The sequence below is a fragment of the Mus caroli genome, chromosome 14 (genome assembly GCF_900094665.2).
Source record: "Mus caroli chromosome 14, CAROLI_EIJ_v1.1, whole genome shotgun sequence".
In the NCBI taxonomy this organism is placed as follows: Eukaryota; Metazoa; Chordata; class Mammalia; order Rodentia; family Muridae; genus Mus; species Mus caroli.
Genome location: NC_034583.1, coordinates 19,643,702 through 19,669,035, shown reverse-complemented (window position 1 = coordinate 19,669,035; position 25,334 = coordinate 19,643,702). Strand labels below are relative to the sequence as shown.

Below are 25,334 nucleotides of genomic sequence, written 5' to 3'. Positions count from 1 at the left end.
CTTAAGCTTTCCTGCTGGGCAGGTATTAACTCTAAATGTGGTCCAGTTTCAGACATGGCCTTTCAGATGAAACCTCTGTAGCTAGTTATGCATCGCAGAAGCTGATCTGCTGAGGCTCAGCCTCCCACCGTGCCAACCGCTGTATCTTCCCTGGCTTCTTGGAGAGATGTCTTCTACTGGCTAACCAGACAGGGTCATGCAGGCACATGTTGGGCACTCACATGTTCTGACATCTCTCCCCTCCCCTTTCCTTTGGCCGATGGCCCCAGTTAATGATCAAGCTCCCTCTCCTTTCTTTACCTTCAGTTTTGATGGGAGAAAGGAGGAGGAAAAAGCAGGAAACTCTGGGGAATCAGTGCTGTGATCTACAGCCACACCAACAGCCATGGCATACACAGGCGCATCTAAAGTCACATGCGTTGTTACTTCCTCCTGCCTGGAGATGAGCCTCCTGGCTCCAGGACAGATGGTAAAAATCCAGCTTTGGATACTGGACAGCTGAATGGCTTAATTCTTGCATTGTCTAAAATGTTTTGTTTTTCAGGAACAAGTCTGAAAAACCAGTTAATTGATTTAAAACAACAATAGCAATAAACAAAACCCCAATCCCTTTACCTGACTGCACTAATCAGGTTATCAGCTATCTGACAAAATGAAAAAGAGCCATAATTTTTAAAGTACCTATAAAATTTGATTGTGTTGCTATGCCACAACAGGTACATTTCTTGTCCTCTGCCTTATTAGAGGAATGGCTTACAGTTAGAGGTGATTCCATGTCTCCTGACTACATCTGGCATGTCTACATGCTTTTGTTTTTGTTTCAATACAGAGTCTCACTCAGGAGCCCAGGCTGACCTAGAACTCAGTATATAGCCCAGGCTATAACCCCTAACAGTAATCCTTCTACCTCAGCCTCCAAAGTGCTGGAATTATAAGCATATGCCACTATACTCAGCTAAATGCATTTAAAAATTTAAAAATGTACAAGATGTCAGAGTTCATTGGCATCTAGTGGGTAGGGATTGGGATGCTAGTAACGATAGTACCTGTGGCAGCCTCCCCCAACAAAGAACAGATGCATCCAAAGTGCCAACAGAGCCACCCGTAAAATGCATTGCATTAAGAGAGCAGAGTGACATGTGGCTCTCAGCCAAGAGGAGCTGTTGGTCTTGACCTCGAGGGTCTTTTTGATCTTGACCACTGGTTAGTATCTTAGGCAGGGCAGACAAAAAGCTGAGTACAAAGAAGCCCAGACTACTGCCTCGCCTCAAACTTGTCTTGATGTCCACGCCTGACCCACAGCCAAATGACAGATTCCACATGACACAAAAATGTCAAGAAAAGGGAATACAAGAGAAAGGAGAGACAGATAATTTTCTTTAAATGATTCATATGAACACACACACAAATATGGCAAGTATCACCATGTTTTGGTTCAGAATCAGTATCTACATTTTTTTAAGGAATGAAAGTAGATGAGAGTCTATTTGGGAAGAGGGACCAGTGGGAGGATAAAGAGACAGACTGTCAGTAAAATGTGTGAATATGTACAGTGTATACATGTATGCAGATGTCATGGTGAAATCCACTGTTTTGTGCAGTTATTGTCTGCAAAAAAATTACTATTTCATATATACAAATCCACTTCAAAAGTCCAGTGAAAATTAGTTTCAAGAACATACAACTAAGCAGAGGCAGAGAAGTGGGGATGTAATTTCCCAAATCCAGGTCTTTCCCAGATCTTTTGTTACCGTTATTCGGCGGGGGTTTGAGGGAGAACCATAAGCTCGGTGATTAAAGTTCTCAAGGGTAGTTCCACGGATTACTACTGGCTGCAGTGGTGTGATCAAAAACCAGTTTCACTCATAGTTTTGCATTAATATTGATGATCTTTACCCATCTGAATGGATGGCTATCAACAGGTTTATTTTACTCAAATGTGCCAGTCCTCAGCACATTTTCTATGTACCACCAGCAAGTGTTTACATCTTACAAACAGTTTGCATCTGCTTGGGAGTATTTCATACACGGGGGCAAAAATTCAAAATGCTTGTTTCATTCCAAAACTCTTTTTTCTCTTCAGCCTACAGGTAAAACACACACATATGTGAGCCTTGTACACTAGCCATATAGAGAGAGTGAAATGAGAGCCCAAAACATTAAAATCCAGCCTTCAATGGTGGAGTTGATTTTTCTTCTACTACAAATGCAATAATCAACCTGTCACACCCATCACCCTTCAGATGCCGCAGACTATGACTCTGCTACTATTTTATGTGCTCTTAAGGAAGAAAAATATCTTACAGAAGTACATAATGTGATTCCTTGTAAGACACACTGCGGTTCCAGAGAAGCATGAGGGCTGCTGGGGCCGGGGTTGGGGCCAGGGCCAGGGCTGGGGCTGGGGAGGTGGCTGAGTAGTTAAAATGCCTGCCATATAAGCACGAGGACTGGATCCTTAGCATCCACATAAAAGCCTAAGTGAGCATGGCAGCCATCTGTAATCCCAGTGCTTAGGCACAGGCAAAGGATCCCAGGACAAGCTGGCAAGCAAAATGAGAGAACCTGCTTCGGGAAATAAAGTGAAGAATGATCAAGGTTAGACAGCTGACACCAACCTCTGGCCTCCCCATGCACATGTATGTGGCTACACATGAGTACACACACACCAGACAGACATACACATTGAAAAGAAAGTGAATATAATGATATGTGAATAATGATTAATAAAAGTACTCACATCATTGGGCCTGCATTGGGCATTTGACATCTGAGCAGTCAGGAAAACGTTTTCTTACGTTGCTTGAAGTAGAATTAAATAAGAAGCTTACTCATCTCATGACCTGGGCCCCATTTTTGGGTTCAGTGAACTGGGATTTTTGGCAGAGGGGCCCAGATATTTGTACTTTTGGTCAACACGGTCAAAGGCTATATTTGACTGATACTATTATGAATTAGAACAGAGGCTTCCCACCAGCCCCTCTCCCTTACCATCAGCAATGGTACAACCTTCCCACCAGCCCCTCTCCCTTACCATCAGCAATGGTACAACCACAGACCTTTGGTCACAAGTATCTGAGGATGCGTGGCCCAATATTATAGCATCAAAATCCAGGATGGGGAAAAAATCTATTAATTGGTTCATGCAAATCATCATTCACTGGGGATGTAGAGTATGCCAGGCAACACGCTATCTACATATGGGTGCATAAGGGAAGCAACGGAAAATGTTCAAATTCACACTTCAGCTCAGCTCCCAGCAAAGCCACCCACTAGGAGACATGTTCCAGCACACGGCATTGGATTTACAATCTGGTATCCAGGGCTCCAAATAAAAACACACTTATCTTTGTAGCCCAGAGGCACAACTACATTTAAGGTTTTTAAAAAATTAGCTGTAGAGAATGAAAGGAAGGCTGTTGGCTTGAAATGTTTACCTGCAAAAAGACCCGGGGCTCGGGTGTGTGTCGGGTGTTCGGTAGAAGACCTTAATTATAGAACTAGTCTAACCAGAAGGGGCAGGTTCAGGGTCTCCTGGCAAGTGTGTGCTCATCTGCTGGGAGCAGATGTTGGATGGTGTGCTTCGGAGCATCAGAGCTGCAGAGGACATAGGTTGAAGTGTCCTAGGTGCTTTGGGCATGGTAAGAGCTTTGGAGAGGGTACAGGGGGGGTAGGTTAACTGAGCACTTTGGCTAAGTGGGAGCCACGCCAAGGAAGCGTCTGGGTTTTATTCTTTTATTGTATCTTATTGTATTACATTATATTAATTATATTATATTGTATCATAAAGCCTGGACCACCTTAAAATTCCTTATGTATTCAAAGACGACCTTGAACTCTTGCTCCTCCTGCTTGTGCCTCCTAAATTCTGGGATAATAAGCATACCCCACAACATCCAGTTTATGCTGTGCTGCAGAAAGAACCCACAGCTTCCTGCATGTTAGGCAAGCAATCTGACAGCTGAGCCACATCCCCAGCCAGAGAGTTCCTGATTTATTTGATTTTTTTTTTTTCCCCAGCTGACATCCAGGCCCAACCTCAGCAAACACGGTTCTCACGTGTCCACAGTCCTGACCAAACTAAAAGTCTTGGCAGCAAAAGGCTGAGCAGGAAAGCAGCAGCCATGACTTTGTGCTCACCGGTGATGACATTACCATCTGCTTCTTCCACTTTGGTGGGTTTGCCCGGTAACTCTCACCCAAGGCTCTCTGTGACCCCCACAGGCTAGGATGACCCTCACTTTGTCTCTCCGTCCCACTGAGTACCTTGCTTACCCCAATATTCCCCTGTCAACAGACCCTCTATCTCCATGGCTTGACCCCAGTCAGGCCCAGGGTGGGGCTGGAGAAGGGGTCATGGATTTTCCCACATGGCTACTCATGTCAGTTCTAGTTCTTTCTACCATACTGGCACATATCTAACAATGAAATTAAAATAGGGCTGATCAGAGATATCATGAAAGAGGTAAATCTAGAGGTTCCCTTCCCCAAAATAGTTTCTTTTAAAAAAATATTATTTTTAGTTATGTATATCTATGTGCTGTGGGTAAATGAGGCAGCCAGAGGCACTGTGAACCCCCTGAAGCAGGTGCTGAAAGAACAGTCCAAATTCTTAACTGTGGAGCCATCTCACTAGCCTCTAATTTCTTCTTAAAATAGTATTTTTTTATGGCTAGGCACGGTGACATGTGCTTTTAAAACCAGCACTCAGGAGTCAGCGGCTGGTGGAGCTCAATGAGTTTAAGGCTAGCCTGGTCTAGATAGTGAGTCCTAGGCTAGCCAGAGGTATGAAGTGAGACACTATCTTAAATTAAAAATATATATATATATTCTTCGAGAACTTCATACATACATATATATAATATATATAATTGTGTATAATATATATAATTATGTATATTATATACATATAATTTGATCATATTCATCCCTTCCCCTACCCTAACTCCTTCTAGATTTCCTCTACCCTCATGCCCCTCCCCCACGTCATGACTTTTTTACTAGTATTTCTTATTTATTGAGAATGCAATACATGTAAGTAATAATTTTGATGATCTCCCACTCTTCTCTAACTCCTTCTAGATCCTACCCCATGTTCTTCTCCCAACTTCATGTGCTCTCATTCTTTTTCAAATATGTTAGTGTGCAGTCAGGGTTGCCCATGTACACATGGGCCTGGGACATCCACCTAAGAATAGCCCAGCTACCAGGGATCACATCCCTAATGAAGACAGACTCCCCCTCTCCTAGCAGCCACCACTGTCAATAGCTCCTCCGTTAGGTGTGGAAGGTCATGTACTGCCCCCACTCACCAGAGCAGAGGGTTGCAGACCAGGAAGTCATCAGATGGGCCATCAGAACTTTTTAAAAATAGATACTGACCCTTAGCTTCTCGATGGTCCAAAATTCATGGAAGCAACCTTGAAACTTAGATTATATTGAATCTTTGCTCTCTTGAGATAGGACCTGAAAGGCTGAGGAGAAGGATTTTTTTGTGATGTTTAAGATAGCACATAGCTCTAATCTGAAGTGTCCAAGATGAGGAGAATGTGCAGACTCTTTTATTTTATTTTATTTTATTTTATTTTATTTTATTTTATTTTATTTTATTGAGACATTGTCTTATTTATGCTGCCCAGCCTGCTCTTGAGTTTCTAAGTTCAAACAGTCTTCCTGCCTCAGCCTTCTGAGAATCTGAGACTATAGATAAATCAGATATTGATATATATACCTATCCCTAGACTCAACTTTTTCATCCCAGGAAGCCAACGGAAGGGGATCAACACTTCCCTGTTAGCCGCTTGGGATGGTGAACCTTCACTGGCAGCTTGACTAGATTAGAATCATCTGGAAGACTACTGGTAAGAGCAGGCTTTGATTGTGTTTGTGACTGCGTTTCCAAAGAAGACCCATCCTTGGAATGTAGCATCTCAGGTCAGCATCCTCCTTTCTCTGCTTCCCAGATGTGAACTGTGCGATTCCCCTGTCTTCTTGGTGCAGACGAACAGAACCCTTTCCTCTTTTGAAGCAGTCCTGTCAGGTATTTGGTCACAGCCACACAAACTCCATGAGCACTCTGTTCCACCCGAGGAGGGCCATGATCTCCCTCTTAGACTTTCATGAGAGGTGCCTGAGAGCTTCTGGCACAGACACTGCCAAAGTCATCCGTCAGTGAGTGGGAGAGAGGAAGGAAAAGAGGTAAGAGAATTGAGATGGTAGAGCCAACATCATGTGGCCTCCTTTCTGAACTTTAATAACCCCGAGCTGCCTGCAGGCTCAGAAAACCCAAATGCAATAGTAGGTACAGGGATTTCTCTGGTGCCAGGAAAATGCAGTAAGACACGACTTTTACAATGTAGGCTATGAATTAATGCCCTGCAGCAACCAAACAGGCTTTTAACATCTCCAAAGTTGGCAGCCAGATGCCCAAACGCTGGCTTAGTGCCTTCCAACAATGCACAACAGATAGGACCATGCACTTGAGGATGAAATCATCTTCCAGGAGAAAGAACAGCAGAGGAGCCAGGTTTTTGTGGTTAGTAGGAAGAGGGCAATTCCATCTGTATTTTCATTGCCACAACAGGCCTCGCTTTAATGGACACTAGAGGTTTTCCACATGTTCGGCACATTTTCTAGGATGTTTTAAAAGGGGATCACGTTTGTTCGGCCACCTCAGTGACTGAAAGAACTAACCTCCCCTTGCTGGGGAGAGATTTGTCTTGTGGGGTTATCAAAAAGATCAGAAACTACAGCTTCGCGTTTGGTTTCTGCTCTAAGGAAGCAGTTTGGAGTGTCTTGTTATGCTTTACCCTTAAAAGTTTCAAAGGAAATGCCTGTCATCAAAATTCAAAAATAAATGTAAAAAAATGATGCTGGCAGACAAAAAAAAGAAAGAAAGAAAGAAAAAAACCCAAAGGGATCAGCATTCTACATCAGTTTCCTGATCATAAAACTTTATAAAAACAACCCACCCATTAGGGAAAAAAAGCGCACAACAATAGCTCATATTCTTTCCTAAATGCCTGCCTCATGCCAGCCCGAAAGGAGGTGCCATCACGTTTCCTGAATCATGAGGTCCAAACACCACATCCCTTTCCTCCCTCTCTCATCTCCACCCATTTGGCATCGTTCCTGAACTTCGCCTCTTCTCCATGAGTGGAAAGGAGCTAACTTGCTCCTTCTACCCGGCCCGAGGACGTCAGGCATCCATACCAGCCAGCAACAGGAGCAACTGAGGTTTCCTTCCTTAACTCCAGCCTTACATCCTGAAGGAATATTTAACAGAGAAGGTTAAATTACAAAGTCACAAAGTAAGAACATGGAGTCTGCTCCAGAGTCTGCAGGAGGATTATAAAGAGGTTTGCTTGGTGACGGTACATTGTGAAGACTAAAGTGCTTTCCTTCTACCTTGGCTCCATAGCAACATTTGCTCCCACCTGAACCCCACCCCCTCCCTCTTTGCAGTGCTGAGGATAAAATCCAGAGCTAGGTGAGTGCTTTAATACAGAGATACTTGCCAAGGCCTATATCAAAACTTTCTTTGTAGAATTTTCAACACACGTCCCTTCAGTTCCTAGTACAAGCAAAAGAAGCATACAAGCCCACAGATGAGAAGCCTGGGCTCAAACACTGAGTCTTTAACTTGACGTCTATAGGACTTTGGACAGTTTAATCCAGAATGTCAAACTAGAGTCTGATCGTCTGTAAAATTGGAATAAGCCTTTATTTTATCTTTTTTTGTGTGAGTATGTGTGTGTGTGTGTGTGTGTGTATGCGCACGTGCATGTGCAAACTCATGCATGCATGTGTGCGCACATAACACTAGTGTATGTAAAGGAACTAATACGAGTCAGTTCTTTCCTTCTACCATCTTAGTGCTGAGGATAAAATCAGACCACCTGGCTTGGTAGCAGGTGCCTTTACCCACTGAACCTTCTTGCTGGCCCCAGTTTCAAGGTTTTAATAAGATAAAAACAAAACAAAACAAAAACACATGAATGACTTGATGAGATGCTACATATATATCCATATCCTAGACACACAGTCAGAATGGTCAACAATACATCCCACTCCATTTTCTCAATGAATTAGAAGGGGAAGGATAGGCTTAGGCATGTGTCCATCCTTCCTTCTTTTGAAGGGATTCATTCTTTAGCTTCATAATCTCAAATGCCTACTTGAACATTGGACAATGGAGACAGCAGCATAGTAAATGGGACTGACACAAACTGGAAGACAAAGAGCCTATGCCAGCCAATCATCATTGCCATCTGACTAGATTAAGAATTACCAGTCAGGCGTGGTGGCACACGCCTTTAATCCCAGCACTCGGGAGGCAGAGGCAGGCAGATTTTTGAGTTCGAGGCCAGCCTGGTCTACAAAATGAGTTCCAGGACAGCCAGGACTATACAGAGAAACCCTGTCTCAAAAAAAAAAAAAAAAAAAAAAAAAAAAAAAAAAAAAAAAAAAAGAATTACCTAAGAGTTGGATGAAGTTACTTCCAGAGAGGATTAGCTGAAGGGAGGCATCCTATGAAGAAAGAAGGTAGCATCATCTGCCATCTGATGGGCTAGGGGCCCAGGCAGAATCAAAGGAGAGAGAGGAGAAAGTTGGAGGGGTGTGGGAACTCCCAGTTCCCCTGTTCCCACTATGGGGAACCACCATACCCTCCCCACCAAAATGGACTGAACCCTCTGAAACCAGGAGCTGAAATAAAGCCTCCCTGCCTGTTGCTCTCTTGACTCTCTTGGTTATAGCCGTGAAAAGCTAACTAACATACAGAGCTAAGTCCTGGCTCTACTATTCAATTTGCTAGGTGACCTTGGGTAAGTCACCCCCCCCCCAAGGTGTAGCTTCTTGAATGTTATGGTAAAGAGATTTAGAGAGAAATGTTTACAATTGTGTAAATAAAACCACCAAGGTGAAAGTATATATGGGGAATTATCTCTACTCCACTTTTACTTCAGGAAGTCTTCAGGTAACAATGTCACTGTCAACCACTGATGGCAGTACCTTTGCCTAGAAGCAGCACATTTGACATAGGCAGTCCATCGTTTGGCTTAGTTCAATATAGCAATATTTCATAAGAGTTCATCAGAAAATGAAGTGCAGCATTCTTGTAGTCGGGAAATGTATATACAGATTGTCCTAGTTTGCTGTCTGTTGGAGTGATGAATACCATGACCAAAAGCAATTTATGGAGGAAAGGGCTTATTTCATATAGCTTACAGTCCATCATGAAGAGAAGCCAGGGCAGAAACCTGGAGGCAGGAACAGAAGCAGAGGCCATGGGAGAACACTGTTTGCTGGCTTGCTCAGCCTGCTTTCTCACACAGTCTACTCAGGGATGGGACTGCCCACAGTGGGCTGGGATCTCCCACATCTCATTAATCAAGAAAATGCCCTACATAATTGCCTACAAGCCAATCTGGTGGGAGGAGACATTTTCTCAACTGAAGTTCGCTTTTCCTAATGACTCTAGCTTGGGTCAAGTTGACACAAAACCAACCAGCACACAGATATCAAGGCCTGTCATAGCACATAGCTACTTAAACAAGAGGTTCAAACAGAGAGAAGATCTGCAGGGAGAAAAATGGAAAACGATGGTGAAAAATGGAGACAGACACTATGAGTGGGGTAAAGCTGGCCTAAAATAGACCACTGTCACTTAAAAATAAGTCCTTGGCTGCACAGTGTCAGCGTTATCTGTGCAACAGCATTGGCTCCCTCCCTGTCTTCTTCCTTCAGGCCTGATTCAGCTGTGACAGCTAGCTCCCTGTTCCTTCAGTGGACCTATTGCCTCACAAGTTTTTCTCCAGTCATAACTTACTTTCTGCTTTTAAGGGCGTGAAGGACCCTGGTTAGCTCTCTGATGCATGGAACACATGTCCTGGCTATGAGGCCAGGTACTACAGGCTCTGGTGTAACCCAGAACTACACTTCCGGCCCAAAACTCCGACACTGGTGTTATATACTTAGGCTTATGTGTGTACAGCTGCGTATACACGTGCGCATGAACACGTGGAGACCAGAGGACACCCTCTGTTTTTTGAAACAGGGTCTGTCACCTGCTTGGAGCCTGCCTATTAGGTTAGGCTAGATGGTTGGAAAGCTTGGGGATCCTCCAATCTCTGCCTCCCATGGCCCTTGGATTAGAAGCACGCACTACTATACCCAGCCTTTTAATACTGGGAACTGAACTCAGGTTGGCATACCTGTGAAGCAAAACCTTTACAAACAGAGCTATCCTCCAATCACACTTCTAAATAGTCTCTATAAACAAATTAAACTAGGATTTCTCAATAAATCCTAACATTTTAACATTTTTCCCCTATAGACTGTAGCTCTCCAGAGGCATGTCATTCTCTCTTGCTCAAGGTTGGCAAAGGAACACAATGGTGGGTGCCAACACCTGACCAGGGAGGGGTCTGTGTCAGGTGCTGGTCTTCCATTTTGTATCTAGTACTTCGCATAGCCCTCATGTCAATTTCAGGAGCATCTAGTGTTGAGAAGGCAGAGACAATTCAAGCAACTTGTGCAAAGTCACATAGTTGGAAAGTGGAAGGGACAGGGTTCAAATTCAAGTACTTTATCCACCAAAGCTAGAAGTTCCAACTATGGAGGGAACATCAATAAGTTGCAGGGCAACTTGATGCTACAAGTAGAGATTCCAAGATCAAAGAGCTGTGCAAAATGATTGAAATGGCATCAGACAAGAGTTGGGATCCCAAGGCTCAAATATTAATTCTATATTCCCATGCTGACTTTGGTTGGTCCCAGTTCTCTGTTCACTAGTTCTCTGGCTGGTCAGTCTCAGGATTAGATGGACATACAAATCCTCATCAGTTGGACAGAAAGGCCAGGGTCAGTCTGTACCACGCCTCATCCTGAGCACACAGATGCCTTCTACAACCCATCACAAAAATATATCCATCCATCAAGCTAGTTAATCAGCCAGTGGGAGCCTCAGTTTCCCCTGCTGTGATTAGAATATAATTACCCTGACTTCAAAGAGTGGAGGTAAAAATTAGAGAGGGACTGGGTTGAGGAGCTGACACACAGGGTTAATTCCATAAACAGCAGTGGGCTTATTCGACTAGCATAGGACAGAAAGGGAACACCCAGAGAAGAGAAAAAAGTTCCATCAGAGCTGGGAACCAAAAGCTATCAGACACTGAAACTGTGACACATAGGCACTGCTAAGAGCATGTCTGACCCAACTCCTAACTCCACAGTTTCATACTGAACTCTTGTTCATAAAGAAGGAGGAATACACCAGGTTTGAGTTAACTGTGTATAGAAGAAAAGTCACCATCGTGATTTACAGCGTTCACATATTCCAGGTAATAATGGTAGATGCCATTTGTTCTATGCCAGACCTAGGATAAGCAAAGCCTACCTTGTTCTTTTGAGATCTAAACTGTCCTATGTAGCTGGTCTCAAACTTGCAAACCTTCTTTCTGCCTCAGCCTCCTTGGTGCTGAAATTACAGATATGCACACCACACCTAATGCTAGCCCTATCTTATAGACAGAAGTACAGAGGCCAGAAAAGTTGAACTCATTCAAAGCCGCAGAACAATTAAGTAGCATACCAGAACTCTGTCTCCAATGCTGATGGTCTTATTCTTGTAGCCAGAAGGCAGGTGTGCCTACTTCTACTACTAGCTTTATAGAAAGGACCACAAAATCCCCATTTACCCCCAGACACTGGCAGCTATGGACAAATCGTTTTAATTTCCTGGGCCCTGTTGTGATCAAACAGAATGTACTGGATTAGAGTTTTTCAATCCAAGTCTTGTGGACCATTAATCACATTTTATATCCAGGAGGTAAGAACAAAAGGAGGAATGAAGATCACGAGGAAGGGGGAGAGAGCTGAACGCATTCATTAGCAAGTAGACACAGTAGGATCTCAGTTCATTCCATCATCCCATTGAGAAGTCTAAAATTCTGTTGGGTTTATATGACAGGGAGATGGAAGGGAGGGGAGAAAGGAAGGAGGGAGAGAGACAGAGAGAGAACTAGTTAAGGGAGTCATGAAGTGGCTTGAGGGGTTTGTTGTGAAGTTGTGTGCAAAGCAGCCAAAGTGGTCATACTTATCTTGGAGCTTATTTGGCATGCTCTGGGGTAGGGAGAAGGGGAAGATAATGGGAAGGAAGCATACTCTTTCCTCTAGGGATGATCAATATCACATACAACAAGCACTCACGAGTTGCTTCGAGAACTGAATTCAAAGGAAAACAGACCTGAGTATAATTGGCAGATGCTGGGCTGCGGCTGAAGCTCTATGGATATGCCAAGAATGTTAGCTATTTCTTTTGTCCTCAGCCACCTACTCTGCCACAAGGCATTTTCTGCCTTCAGACCCATTCTCTTGTCTGTGAACAGCGTCTCTCTTCTAGTGGGATAACCACAGGTAAAGCTCCCCCTCTCCTGTGACCCACACGCTTGGCGTCTGAACAAAGGTGAGCTGTGGCAGCTGAAGAATTCTTGTTTTCATCAGTACCTGAGCCCAGGGTCATGACAAATATTGTTTTATGAGTTTCTAGCTTAGTCCTTAGAGCTCAAAGGATAAAGTGTTTCCACAAGAAAGAAAACAGAGAGATAACACCACGCGTGCGCATACACACACACACACACACACACACACACACACTTCTGAATCTTTGAACATATGAGTATTGCATACAGAAAGCACTCAATGTGTGCCAATAAAGTTGAATTTAAAGACAAGCAAGGAGAGAGGGGTCTGATGAGAGACAGAGGAAGACAAAATCCCTGTCTGTTTAAATCTTTTCTTCTCAGGGAAGAGCAACACCCTCAGCCTTGCCAGCCAGCCTCCACGGGGAAACAGAGGCCACAATGACCAAGAACAATTCTTCCCAAACTTCTATTTTGAAAGCAGGACCTAAGACTAACCCAGGACTTCTGACCCCCAGCTGATGAGTACCATAAACTCAGGCTGCTGAATGAGCCACATGGTCCAGACCACAAAAAACATCACCACCGAAGAGATGTTCAATAATTATCTCTTGAATGTAAGAACAACAGAAGGAGGTCTCAGAAGACACATCCAAGGGGATGTCAACATAACTAGGACTCACTGGCTGATGTTTTAAGAGTTCCTGGGTTAGGAAGGGACACAGCTTAGTTCTAGAACCTAAACTCATCATGTGAAAGGATATTAGAGCCAGAAGGGGGAAAACAAACAAAAACTGTTCATATACCTTTGAACTCAGACCCAGGAAAGCCCATTTGTCAGGCTTCTCTGTGTTTTAAAAGTACACACTGTTCCTAGGCAAATGGATGGACCTGGAGGGCATCATCCTGAGTGAGGTAACCCAATCACAAAAGAACTCACACGATATGTACTCACTCATAAGTGGATATTAGCCCAGAAACTTAGAACACCCAAAATATAAGATACAATATGCGAAACACATGAAATTCAAGAAGAACGAAGACCAAAGTGTGGATACTTTGCCCCTTCTTAGAATTGGGAACAAAACACCCATGGAAGGAGTTACAGAGACAAAGTTTGGAGCTGAGACGAAAGGATGGACCAACTAGAGACTGCCATACCGGGGTATCCATCCCATAATCAGCCTCCAAATGCTGACACCATTGCATACACTAGCAAGATTTTGCTGAAAGGACACTGATATAGCTGTCTCGTGTGAGGCTATGCTGGGGCCTAGCAAACACAGAAGTGGATGCTCACAGTAAGCTATTGGATGGATCACAGGGCCCCCAATGGAGGAGCTAGAGAAAGTACCCAAGGAGCTGGGGGGATCTGCAACACTATAGGTGGAACAACAATATGAACTAACCAGTACCCCCACCCCCAGCTCGTGTCTCTAGCTGCATATGTATCAGAAGATGGCCTAGTTGGCCATCAGTGGAAAGAGAGGCCCATTGGTCGTGCAAACTTTATATGCCTCAGTACAGGGGAACACCAGGGCCAAGAAGTGGGAGTGGGTGGGGGAGGGGTGTGGGGGACTTTTGGGATAGCATTGGAAATGTAAATGAAATTAATACCTAATTAAAAAAAAAGTACACACTGGTCAAATCTCAGACTAAGTTTTTCTTCTAAGAAGTCTCTTCAGATCAGCTGTGCCCAAGGACATGGTGCCCTTGTTTGAATCCTAACAAAGCTCACTGCTACCACTTAACTAATCATATTCTGCCAGGTGGCATCTCTCAAAGTCATTTGTCACCCTGGTTCTGTAGGAGGCCAGAGAGTGATCTATGACAGAGGTGTTTCAGTTTTGAATGAGCAGTTTACTGAGTTCATAGCAAGCAAAAATAGACGATTAAATAGTGAGTATAAGGTAGCAAGGAGCAGCAGCTAGACGCCGGCAAGGTGATGCTCATGCAATCTGGTGCTCAAAGTGTACAACTTTAGAAACAGAGTGGGGACGCCGCCCCTGGGGAAGACAGCTAGCATCCCAGCTAGAGGGTCCTCTCCCTGGATGAGCTTCCAGCTTCCCACCCCCACCGCGGGCCTTTTATATTATGAGATAAGCAATAGTAACCCACACTGGACGTGGTTTGCCTTCTAGCTGTTGTCAAGGACACAACAACTTCATGCTCTTAGCTGCTTGTTCTTTTCCTTTCTCCTTGTTACAATTAGGGGGCCAGCATACTTCAGGAAAGGAGAATTTGTTTTGGTCATGGGGTGGGGGGTTTCCTCCCAAAGTCTACTCTCACCAAGCTTAACCAACACACAATGGTGTGTCACTATAATGATTGTGACGATCCTGCAGCCATGCAACCTTTCAGATCGCTTCTCCACTTGAATCTTTAGAAAGTGTTCTCAGGGAACTAGCCCATGAAAGGGACTTCTGCATCAAGGACTGATTATAGTCAGATCACTTGTAGACCAATACCATTCTTTAACCCTGCATTTAACAGACAATAACCATCCTGCCATTTTCTTACTGCTAGGAACAGCAGTCATGTTGGAATCTAAGACTCCTTGAGGGTCTACTAAGAAGAAGGACCGCCCCTCCAAACACTTCATGCTAAAATGAGGAAGTCACTCCAGAGATACTTACTATTTTAAAAGAAATGGGGCCTGAAGAAAAATGTTCAATCTGCCTATGAGAAAACCCCAAGCCCAACACAGAACCCATTCTATAAGACAATCCAGCTAACCCAGAAAACTTGTGGTGAGCAAGGATGGAAAAGATTTTAAGGATAGCAACATAAAGAAATGGCCGGGCTCTGGTGGGACCCAACCTCTCAGATTCGTTCCTTCATACTGCTTAATACGAAGCCCTACGGCAACTGTGGGGACAGTGAATGAAGTCATATGAAGGAGGACTTTCCTCTTGGTCCGTATGATCAGGCAGGATAGCTTGTGTGAGGATATAAAAGGCCCTCATGAGGTTGGGGTGTATACCATGTAGCCCAGTGAAGGAAGTGGCATGCCACAAGGGTTTACTCTGAAATTTCTCAAAGCAAAGTGTGGGAGGAGGCCCGTGATGATGGCAGCTGGTTGGTGGACGAGTAGGCTGCTAATCACACTATTCTCACTACTATTCTAACGAGAGCAGATCACAGGGTCATATTTAATGCACTAAATTACCCAACTTAGAAAATGACAACTTCTGGCCAGACCTGGTGAGGCTACTGTGAAGGCAGTACACTTACAATCGTGAAAAACAGGCAGTGGAAACTGCTGTGACGTCAAGAGGCATCAATCTACTTCAATTTAAGTACACACATATCTTGACCCTGAGTTACAGTTGTGAATTTATCACAAAAACTAGTCTAAAGGATGAAAAGATTATCAGCACACCATGATCTAAATTCAAAATAACAGACTGGCTTTAAGTACAGGACATACACTATACTTCAAGAACTGTATCAAATGTTTCTATCCATTATTTTCCTCTAAATAACACTTTGAGGAAAGTATTATTGTTCCCAAGGCAGGGATGAAGAAAGCAAGTCTCCAAGATTATATAGCTAGGAAGAGGCAGAACAGGAAATCCAGGTTGGGATGGCTTCAGAGTCCTGTGACAATGGCCCTGAAATCCCACTGGAAGGTGATGGGGCCATTTACTTAAATGACAGGACATCCACTGGGTGAATGCTGTGAGACCATTAACAAGGGCACTTATGACGCCAAGTGATATGGGGAAATGCAAAGGTTTAATATAAACCAAAAAAGGAGAGTGTGCCCAAGGACACACATGAATGTATAAGACTTTACAGGGGATTGCTGCATGTGAGAAGAAACATCGTCCAACTATAGATGTGTGGGTGTGTTGTTTTATAATTCAAAATGCAAAGGGAGCTAGGTGTGGTGGCCCATACTGGTAAGCAGGAGGTTGAATTGAAGCCAGGCTGGAATCCACAGTAAGACACTGAAACAACAACAAAAATACTAACAAGGCAGGAAGGATGGTAACTGGGAGGAAGCAGCCATTTTGGTAGCGATGTCTTCATGAGCCCTGTAAACCACTCATTTCTCCAGTTCCTCACCTTTCTCGCCCTCCTCCTCCTCCATTCCTCCTTTTCCTTCTTCCTCCTCCTCCCTCTCATCTTCTTTGTCTTTGGAATCTGCTAAAACCAAATGAAGAAACATCGCCCTTCTCCTCCCCCAAATATCTTTCCAATGGCCTGTGCTAGGAATCTACCATCTTTGCTCAGGGACTTGGAGTTATCCCATGGTGTAATGTTACAGCATGTGATGGTGTCTCATTCCACGATGGGGAGAAAAAGAGGAGAGCTCCAAGCACCCATGGTGGTTGGCTCTATGACTGAGACTGAGTACTGTGAAGCTTCCTCCTGGGTCACCTGTGGGTGGCATGGTTGTGGTCCAGTCTAGTGTACTCTATTTTTGTCCCAGTTGCTGTTTATTCCAACCTGCTCCACAGCTCTGCTTTCTACTCCCCAGGCCTCTGCCTCTCTGCACCTTCCCTAGAGAGGCGTGCGTACCTGAGGAACTCAAGTGCTCAGGAGATGGGAGGTGATCCTGATTGCAGAGCTGATACAAGCCCACGTTTTCTTCTTTCTGTAAATGAATTCCAGAGATATCCCTTGGAAAAGGAGAAGACAAAGGGAGGGGGAGGAAGAGGAAGAAAAGGAGGGAGAGGAGGAAGAGGGGGAGAAAGAGGAAAAGACTAACAAGATCTGAACCAAACAACAACAACAAAAATACTAACAAAAATACTAACAAAAGAGGAAGAACGGAAACTGAACCAAAGATTACGCAACTGATGGGGGAAAGCAGCCATTTTGGTAGCATTGTCTTCATAGACCCTGTAAACCATTTCTCTAATTCCACACTTTCCTCCACCCACCCCCATCCGCCCTTCTCTTTCCCCCTCCTCCTCCCTCTCATGCTTCTGTGTCTTTGAAATGTGCTGAAACAAAAGGAAGAAATGTTTTTGCCAGAACCAAAGCTAATATAATCAACTTTGGTTTGGCTTGGTTTATTTTGTTTTGTTTGAGCAATATTTTACTAGGTAGCCCTGGCTGACCTGGAACTCACACATCCACCTGCCTCTGCCTCCCAACTGCTGGGGTTTAAGGCATGTGCCACTCTACTTGGCTAGCAATCAACTTTTTTATGACAAAGCTTCAGCACTACCCTCAGGCCATTATCACCTGTAGAAGGCAATTTGTTTTTTAAAGACAGAGTCTCATATAGCCCAGGTCACTCTCAATCTTTGTAGAGGGGAATATGTAGACCAGGAAAAACAGAACTGAGGATTGAGCCCGTTACTTTCCACATGCTAGGCTGGCATGCTACAAACAGAGCTACATCCCAGCCTTCCATTTATGATTCTATGAAGTGTTTGCCATAACCTGTCACAAATATGTTATCTTAACCATGAGGAGAGGAAGGGAGAATATTTGGGAGAAAGCACTTCAGATTCTTTTAGTTAAACAAAATAAAAATAAAGATAGTGGGGAAAGATCAAAAGTGAAAATGGAAAGATCCAGAAAATGGACCAGAAGATAGAAGAGTGAGTTAGTGCTGGCGCCCCAGCCTTGGACTCCTCAGGGAGTCGGAGATTGCTGCAAAAGGGGACTGGTTTTAACAGCTTAGGGACATCAAAGGGGGAGATAAAATGAAAGTTTGTGGAACAGGGAGAGCTTTAAATGATTCAAGTTCAAACAGACAATTTCAGGCACTGGGAAGAGAGGAAATTACAAGGTGTCTGCAAATGGCTGCAGAGAAAGGATGTTTAACCATTAAATGACAATGGCAGTGGAGACAGAAGGTAGGACATGGAAGAGATGGCTCGGTGGTTAAGAGCTCTGGCATTCTTGCAGAAGACCCAGGTTTGATTCCCAGCACTCACATGGTAGCTCACCAACACCCATTACTCCAGCCCTGGAGGGTCTTCTGACCTCCAAAGGCATTGGGTACACATATGATGAATATTATACATACATGTAGACAAAACATGCATGTTCATAAAATAAACCTAAATATAAAAAACGAATATGGTGCTCTTATTATTTTAAAGGGGAGAGGGGCATTGTTATTTCTATAGGAAATAACAGATAGGACTAGAGTAAGGGGAGTGGTCACATCACTAGTATCACATCGCAGTGTGTCTGAACCACTTTCAAGGGACAGCATTGAGCCGAGCACCTAAATAAAAAGTTCTCTCATTCCTTATTTTCATATTTTCCCCTTCCTTTTCTGTATTTATTGATCTATGGGGACAAATACGAACATTCATGCATGCAGGCACACACGTATGTCAGAGAATAATTAAACATAAATGTGTGAATGGGTTTTCTCCTTGTACCGCCTGGGTCCCAGGGATCGAACTTAGGTCCTTGGGGTGGGGGGGCAAGAGGGGTGGGTGGGAACGCCTCTAGCTTATAAGCCATCTCTCCAGCCAAGCTGAGCACATGAAGTAGATCCCATCTTCATTCCCCGTGATGACCACTTTCCTACCTAATGGCTCCCTCTACAATTACTCTACAATTGCTGTGAAGTCAAGAGATGTGCTTAACAGCCTGGCCTTTGAACCAGTGGTACCCAGGTATGTGATACCTCTTCTTGAAGACTATGGACAAGGAATCAAGTTCAGAGCTGATGGCCCATGTGGTTCTACCACTGAGCTAAATCCCCAACCCCGAAGATATATTTGTGTGTGTGTATGTGTGTGTGTGTTTGCATACAGGAGCATGGGTACCACAAGCACAGGTAGGTTGAGGTCAGAAGACAATTTTGGCCATTGGTCCTTATCTTCCCCCTTTTATTGAGACAAGGTAAAGCTTCTAGGGGGTGGCCTCTGTCCACACCCACCTCCCCACAGGTGTGCTGGGATTACAAGCGCATGGTACCACATCTGCCTTTACATGGGTGCTGGGAGATTCTGAACTCAGTCTTTACTCTTACACAGCGAGTTATTTCCTATCTTTCCAAATATTCGCCTGTGGGAAAGAATGAGGAACACGGCCATGGTTGCTTCTTCGTATGGCTGCTTTGGAAACTGCAGAAGAAGACAGGTGCCTGGAAGACACAGGTAGAACATGCCTCCAGGCTATCAATATTTGCATTGACTCCTGGCACAGCTAAGAGAGCAGCCTGACATTTAGCTTACCAGGCCTCCTGTACTACAAGCCGTGCCTCTCACCAACTACAGAAAAGTCATGAGAAGTTATGTGTGTAAAGGGAGGCACAACATGCCACATAAAAAAGACACCAGCTTCAGATCTGCACCTTCTTTAAGACCTTGTTCTTTTCCCAACCTGCTGTTGGTGGTCAAAAAGAAAAGACCGTACCTCTTCATGACTCTTGCTGCCTGAATATGGTATGAGATTCTGATCACAGGACAGGACCTTTTCTGACAAATTCCATAAGAATCTCTGAAAGTCCTCATCAGAAACAGGTGGTGGCATCACATTGCTGGTTAGTTCTGTTGTGCAGTGCTGTGGAGTAGGGAGCTGATGCGAGCTGACAGAAGTCCTGGGCAATCATGGGACAGGCCTGCCTCTGTAAACCTTGCCTTCAACAGGCCCAACAGTCTAGCTGCTCTATTCTTACCTTTCCTCTCTGAGCAACTGAGCAGCTAGAAATGGTTAGGAATGTTGAGCAACTCATGCATTGTGGGACCTTGGCTCCTCCTGATTCCTCTCAAATTCCTAAACCCCTAAACTCTCAGGGGCTGAGGTCCCTTTGCATCCCATTGGAAGGTGCATGTATTTCAGGCCTATGCAATCAGCAGCCACATCCTTCCAGTCATAAGGAGTAATTCTGGAAAGAGTCACAGAAACTAGGCTTGGGATTTTTATTTTTATTTTTATAAGCTGGACAAGAAAATCCTCCAAAGTAAAGAAATCACAGTGCCAGGGACCATCTTCCTACCAGGATGGGGGGAGGTATATATGAGAATGAAACCAACAAAGAAAACAAATGCTGAAAAATAAAGAAAGAGATTCTCAGGAAAAATGAGCAACTGCATCCAGCCATGCCTGAAGCTGATACCCCACATGTTCTCCTATCACATAAGAATAAATTGACTTCTTTGCTTCAAGGAACTTGAGTTGTGATTCTAACACTTGCAACTGGAAGTTTTAGGTTAAAAAACATAAAAAAGAATCACTGCTATGTAATATAATATCTTGCATTATTTAGGGCTTGTATTATACATCTACATCTCGTGTCCCTTTGCAAAATTATAAACAACTCAATATGATTAGACAAGTAAGATAATTTATTGATAAAGTTATACTTTTGCGGGGGGCGGGGGAGAGCAAAATAAACTCAGAAGAGTGAGGAGTTACTTCTTCCTAGGATCAAGGAGAACCAAAAGAGGAAACTCTAGGCCTGCTTTGGTGGCTTTTAGATACTGTGACCATAAAGAGCTTGAAGCTCCCTCTTCAGTTTTGCCAGCTCTGTGGATAGAGAAGCCCCTGTCACAGCCTTGGGCTAAAAGTCTTCTTATAGGACTGTAAGAAGTTTCCAACTTCCTTATTTCTTTAGATGAAGATTTTTATCTCAAATATTCTTCATACATCCTTCAAACACATGTACAGGGAAATTTATTTTGAAGTATTTTTAAAGGTAAACTGGGAGGCTCGAGGTAGTGGTACACTTGGAATCAAATCCAGGGCCACATATATGTTTCAGAAGTACTCTTATCACCGAGGCTCCATCATATCCCAGGCACTGGAAGTTCAAACACACACACACACACACACACACACACACACACACACACACACACACACACCACATGGGGGAAAGGGGTTCTGTATTTTATACTATCTGCAGGTTAATCATCAAATGGATCAAAGACCTAAATGTAAAACCAAAACCACAATGTACTAGAAGAAGACTGAGAAAACTCCCCTGTTAACAGAAACTTTTAACTATGGCTTAAAGTCCAGAACACCAAACAAAAAACACTGATAAATTTTCTTAACATAAAAACGATAAAATCAAATTTGAAAAAAAAAACAAACAAACAAGAAAGCAAACAAACAAAACAAACTCTGCCACCCAAAAAGCCTTCATAGTAACCACCAGGCAAAGGACCCACCCATTGCCCTAGACTGAGTCCTGTTCTGTCCAGATTAAAACATTGACAAAGAGCAACTCAGCTGGGCTTGGTGGCACACGCCTTTAATCCCAGCACTTGGGAGGCAGAGGCAGAGGCAGAGGCAGGTGGATTTCTGAGTTCGAGGCCAGCCTGGTCTACAGAGCGAGTTCCAGGACAGCCAGGGCTACACAGAGAAACCCTGTCTCGAAAAAACCAAAAACCAAAAACCAAAAACAAAAAACAAAAAACAAAAAAACAAAAAAACAAAAACAAAAACAAGACAAAGAGCAACTCCAGTCCTACTCCATTTTAAGGGAAGGCAGAGCATTTACAAGTTAAAGACACAGATTGGAAGGCTCAGGTTTAAATACCAGCTTTGCCACTTTTTGGTTTCTGTCTTTGGCAGAATGCTTTTCCCATCTGTATGGAGAGTACAGGAGAGCCCTGGGCAGGGCTATTATACTCAGTATCAGGCACTAGTAAGAACTGCCCAAGACATCTGAGTAAAGACTTATCTTTAACAACACAACCTAATTGTCAGATCTTTCAGATACTCGGCAGGCAAAGTCCATGCAAAGTGTGACACTGTTACATATACAAGGTCCCTTTCTTTCCTTTCTCCACACATGGGTTATACTTACAACCACCATGAACATGGACATTCCATACTACGAAGCAGAAGCTAAGGCTTGTGCTAAGTGGAGGGCTAAGTGGTCTGTTGACAGTGACAGAATTGAAATTCTATTTCCAAACAGAACTGGCTATCCTACCATGATACAATCTTGTTCCAAGTTAACAATGAAGAAACAATAAAATAGTAGCAAAAGATATCCAGAGTGAGCAACTGCCTAAGAACTCCAGCATCCTATGTGAGAACTGAATCTGGTTACTCTGGTGGCTTGTCTGGAGTGAGAGGGACAGAGTGCACATGGGGACTGAGCCAAAAAAAAAAAAAAAAAAAGCATGTCTGTGTTCAGCGTTGAGCTCAACCATGCATGTGCATGTGGGAGCCAGCGATCCACATCAGTGTCTTACTCCACTGACCTACAGTTTATTTTGAGACAGGGTTTCTTCAATGAAAGGTCCATAGCACACACACCACACTAGGATTAGAGCTGTAAGCTGCCAGAAGCAGCGTTTTACAAGGGAGCTTGGGACTCACACTCAGTTCTTCATGCTTACACTACAAATACATTACCCAGTGAGCCATCTTTCCAGTCCCCAAATCTATCTATCTATCTATCTATCTATCTATCTATCTATCTATCTATCTATCTATCTATCTATCTATATTTACTTGCTTGCTTGTTCGTATTTTATCATGCTACAAGGCAGGTTAAAGAGCTCCCTGAGTGTATGACTTTAATGTGATACGATTGCCATGTTTAGGACCTGTGAGGTCACAGCTGTAACAGTAAGTGTGAAGTCTATGGGGAGAGTTGTCTGGACTCTAGGCAAGTGTGCATCTGGTAGGCTTCATGGGCCCTTCTCACGCCGCCTGTGCTAGTCCCCTGGTTCCTGGTTCTTGCCTGTCCAGTGCATGACAGACACAGGGCCTACACTGAGCCAGGTTATTCCAAGCCCACAGCTGGACACTGGAAGCTCTGTCCATGCTTCCAGCCCTATGGCTATAATTTCCCCTTCGGGAAATAAGATAGATTCTCTCAGGAGGCAATGCATGTTGATTGATGAAATATCTACGTTATCTCATGTATTCTTCTCAAGAGCATAGTTTTAAAAATGAGCTAACACCAGCAGCATAGTCAAGGCCTCCTGTTCTAAACCCTCCTGTGATCATGTCAGTGAACCAGACTTGCTACCTCTCTCTCTGCACTTCAGTGTCATCTTCACCTAAAACAGGAAGTTAGGAGGGACTTCTGTGACTCTGAAACACCTTCATGGACATCTGGAGCCTAGGGCTAACAGATTTTTCTATCAAAGGCACACAATCATCATTTGGACTTACAGACCACGTAGTAATTGTAATTATTCAACTCTATTGACACACTGCCAATAACAAAATTGTGTTCCAATAAAACTTTATTTACAAAAGCAGACAAAGCGTCGGACTTGACTAATTTGTAGGCCCCCTGGACCAGAGCGCTAGAGAGGAAGGATGTAGTTTTTGCAGGCTATTTATACTCACGCCCTGCTGGTTAGAGGTAGGAATCTCCTTTCCCAACAGAAGCACCTAAGAATAATCAGCATTTGTAAAAGGGCCAAGGTCTTCTCCCCACTTCCATGGTAACCAGTCACCATATTCTCAGAAAAAGTAATGATTCATTTCTGGTTTTTTTGGTTTTGGTTTTGGTTGCTTGTTTTTAGTTTTTTTCTGGACTTAAGCTCTAGCAGTTTTGGCTGAGTGTGGCAGTCAGGGGCTCTCCAGCACCTGGCAGGTGCTGTGTCCAGGCTCAGGCCTGGGGATGCAGTCATTGAGAAAGGGTGACCCAGGGCACTGGTACTAAATCAGTAGTATAATGATGACTCTGAATGGGAGACCATGTGGGGAGACCCTGTGGGGAGACCACACAGATGAGAGCCCTGAAGTCCATAGTCCTGAGAAGGCAGGCTAAGCTCTGAACTCAATGAAAACTCTCTCTAAATCCCAACCCCAACCCCAGCTGTGCTGGAGATGAGACCCAAAGGAGTGCTTGCTACCTCCCAGCCTAGATGTCCCTTTTCAAACTTGTCCACAGCCCCGTCACTTCTGCCATCTTTACCCATACCCCATCCTCCTGGCTACCCCTAGGCCTCTTGCATTTGCTATAGTTTTTCCCCCCTAAGAAACTTAAGACATCCTAGAAAAATGCTATAGGCAATGTAATGCACACACACCATGCTTACTATACAGAAATAATAACTCAACATTGTGTTAAATTTGTTTCTAGTAAGGTTTTAAAAATAACAAAGAAATAAGACATTTTCAATGCAGCTAATAAGCCCTTACCTCAATCCCAGTGGCACATACTACTGTCCTATAAAGGTTAGGTACACATCTTAGAAGTCCACTTATCATTACTTATAAAATATCCATGACATAAAAATCATTTAAAATGGCAGATGACACCTCATTCTAAAAGATGCAGTTCCATGGTGATGTGGATATGTTGTACATCTATCGACACTAATACAAGAATATTTCCATCATGCAAAAAGAAGCCCCAAAATGTACATACCTGGAATCTCAGTACTTATGAAGCTGAGGCAGGAGGAGTGCTCTGAGTGGTATCAGGGCAGCCTGGGCTACATTTACTTTCTGTCATAACAGGCATGCCTGTGCTGGACAATCCATGTCATAATAGGCATGCCTATGCTGGACAATCCATGTCAACAGTCATAGACTGTCTAAGCGTATTTTATCTCACACCTGTTATGTAACAATGCTTTTAAGTTTGATGCATGTCCTGAGACATAACCAAAGGCAACAGCAGCAGCCTATATTATTTTGGGGGAGTCTGGGATACCTCAGACCAACAACTCAAAGGGAGGTTTCCCATGCATGGCACTGGGGATTTTGTTAGATATTCTATATAGGTCTTAGAGAGTACATCAATGCTTCAGGTAGTGCAACTTTTAAAAGTACACACACACACACATGCACACAACACAATATATATATATATATATTATATGTAATATATTATATAAATATAAATATATATATATATTAAGGAAACATAGAACAATGTTTCCCTGTGGCTTTGACAAGCCTTAGTGCATTTATCCTTTCCCCTTTCCCTCGTCCCCCCTCCCTCCCTAGCTAAAGTCGTGCTCTCTCTCTCTCTCTCTCTTTTCTTTTTTTTTTTTTTTT

The 25,334-nt window shown here is 43.6% G+C and overlaps 1 protein-coding gene across 5 annotated transcripts in view; it reads right to left on the bottom strand.

Moving 5' to 3' along the window:
• Positions 1-25,334, bottom strand: part of Arhgef3 (Rho guanine nucleotide exchange factor 3) — a 289,545-nt gene that overhangs the window by 72,762 nt on the left and 191,449 nt on the right. The window contains exon 1 of one of the 5 annotated variants that reach the window (XM_021181456.2): positions 2,741-2,932. The exons of the other annotated variants lie outside the window; for them this stretch is intronic. Coding sequence (XP_021037115.1) covers positions 2,741-2,770 — 30 coding nt within the window. The 5' untranslated portion in view covers positions 2,771-2,932. Of the gene's footprint in view, positions 1-2,740; positions 2,933-25,334 lie in introns of those variants that run through there. 5 annotated transcript variants of the gene reach the window in all.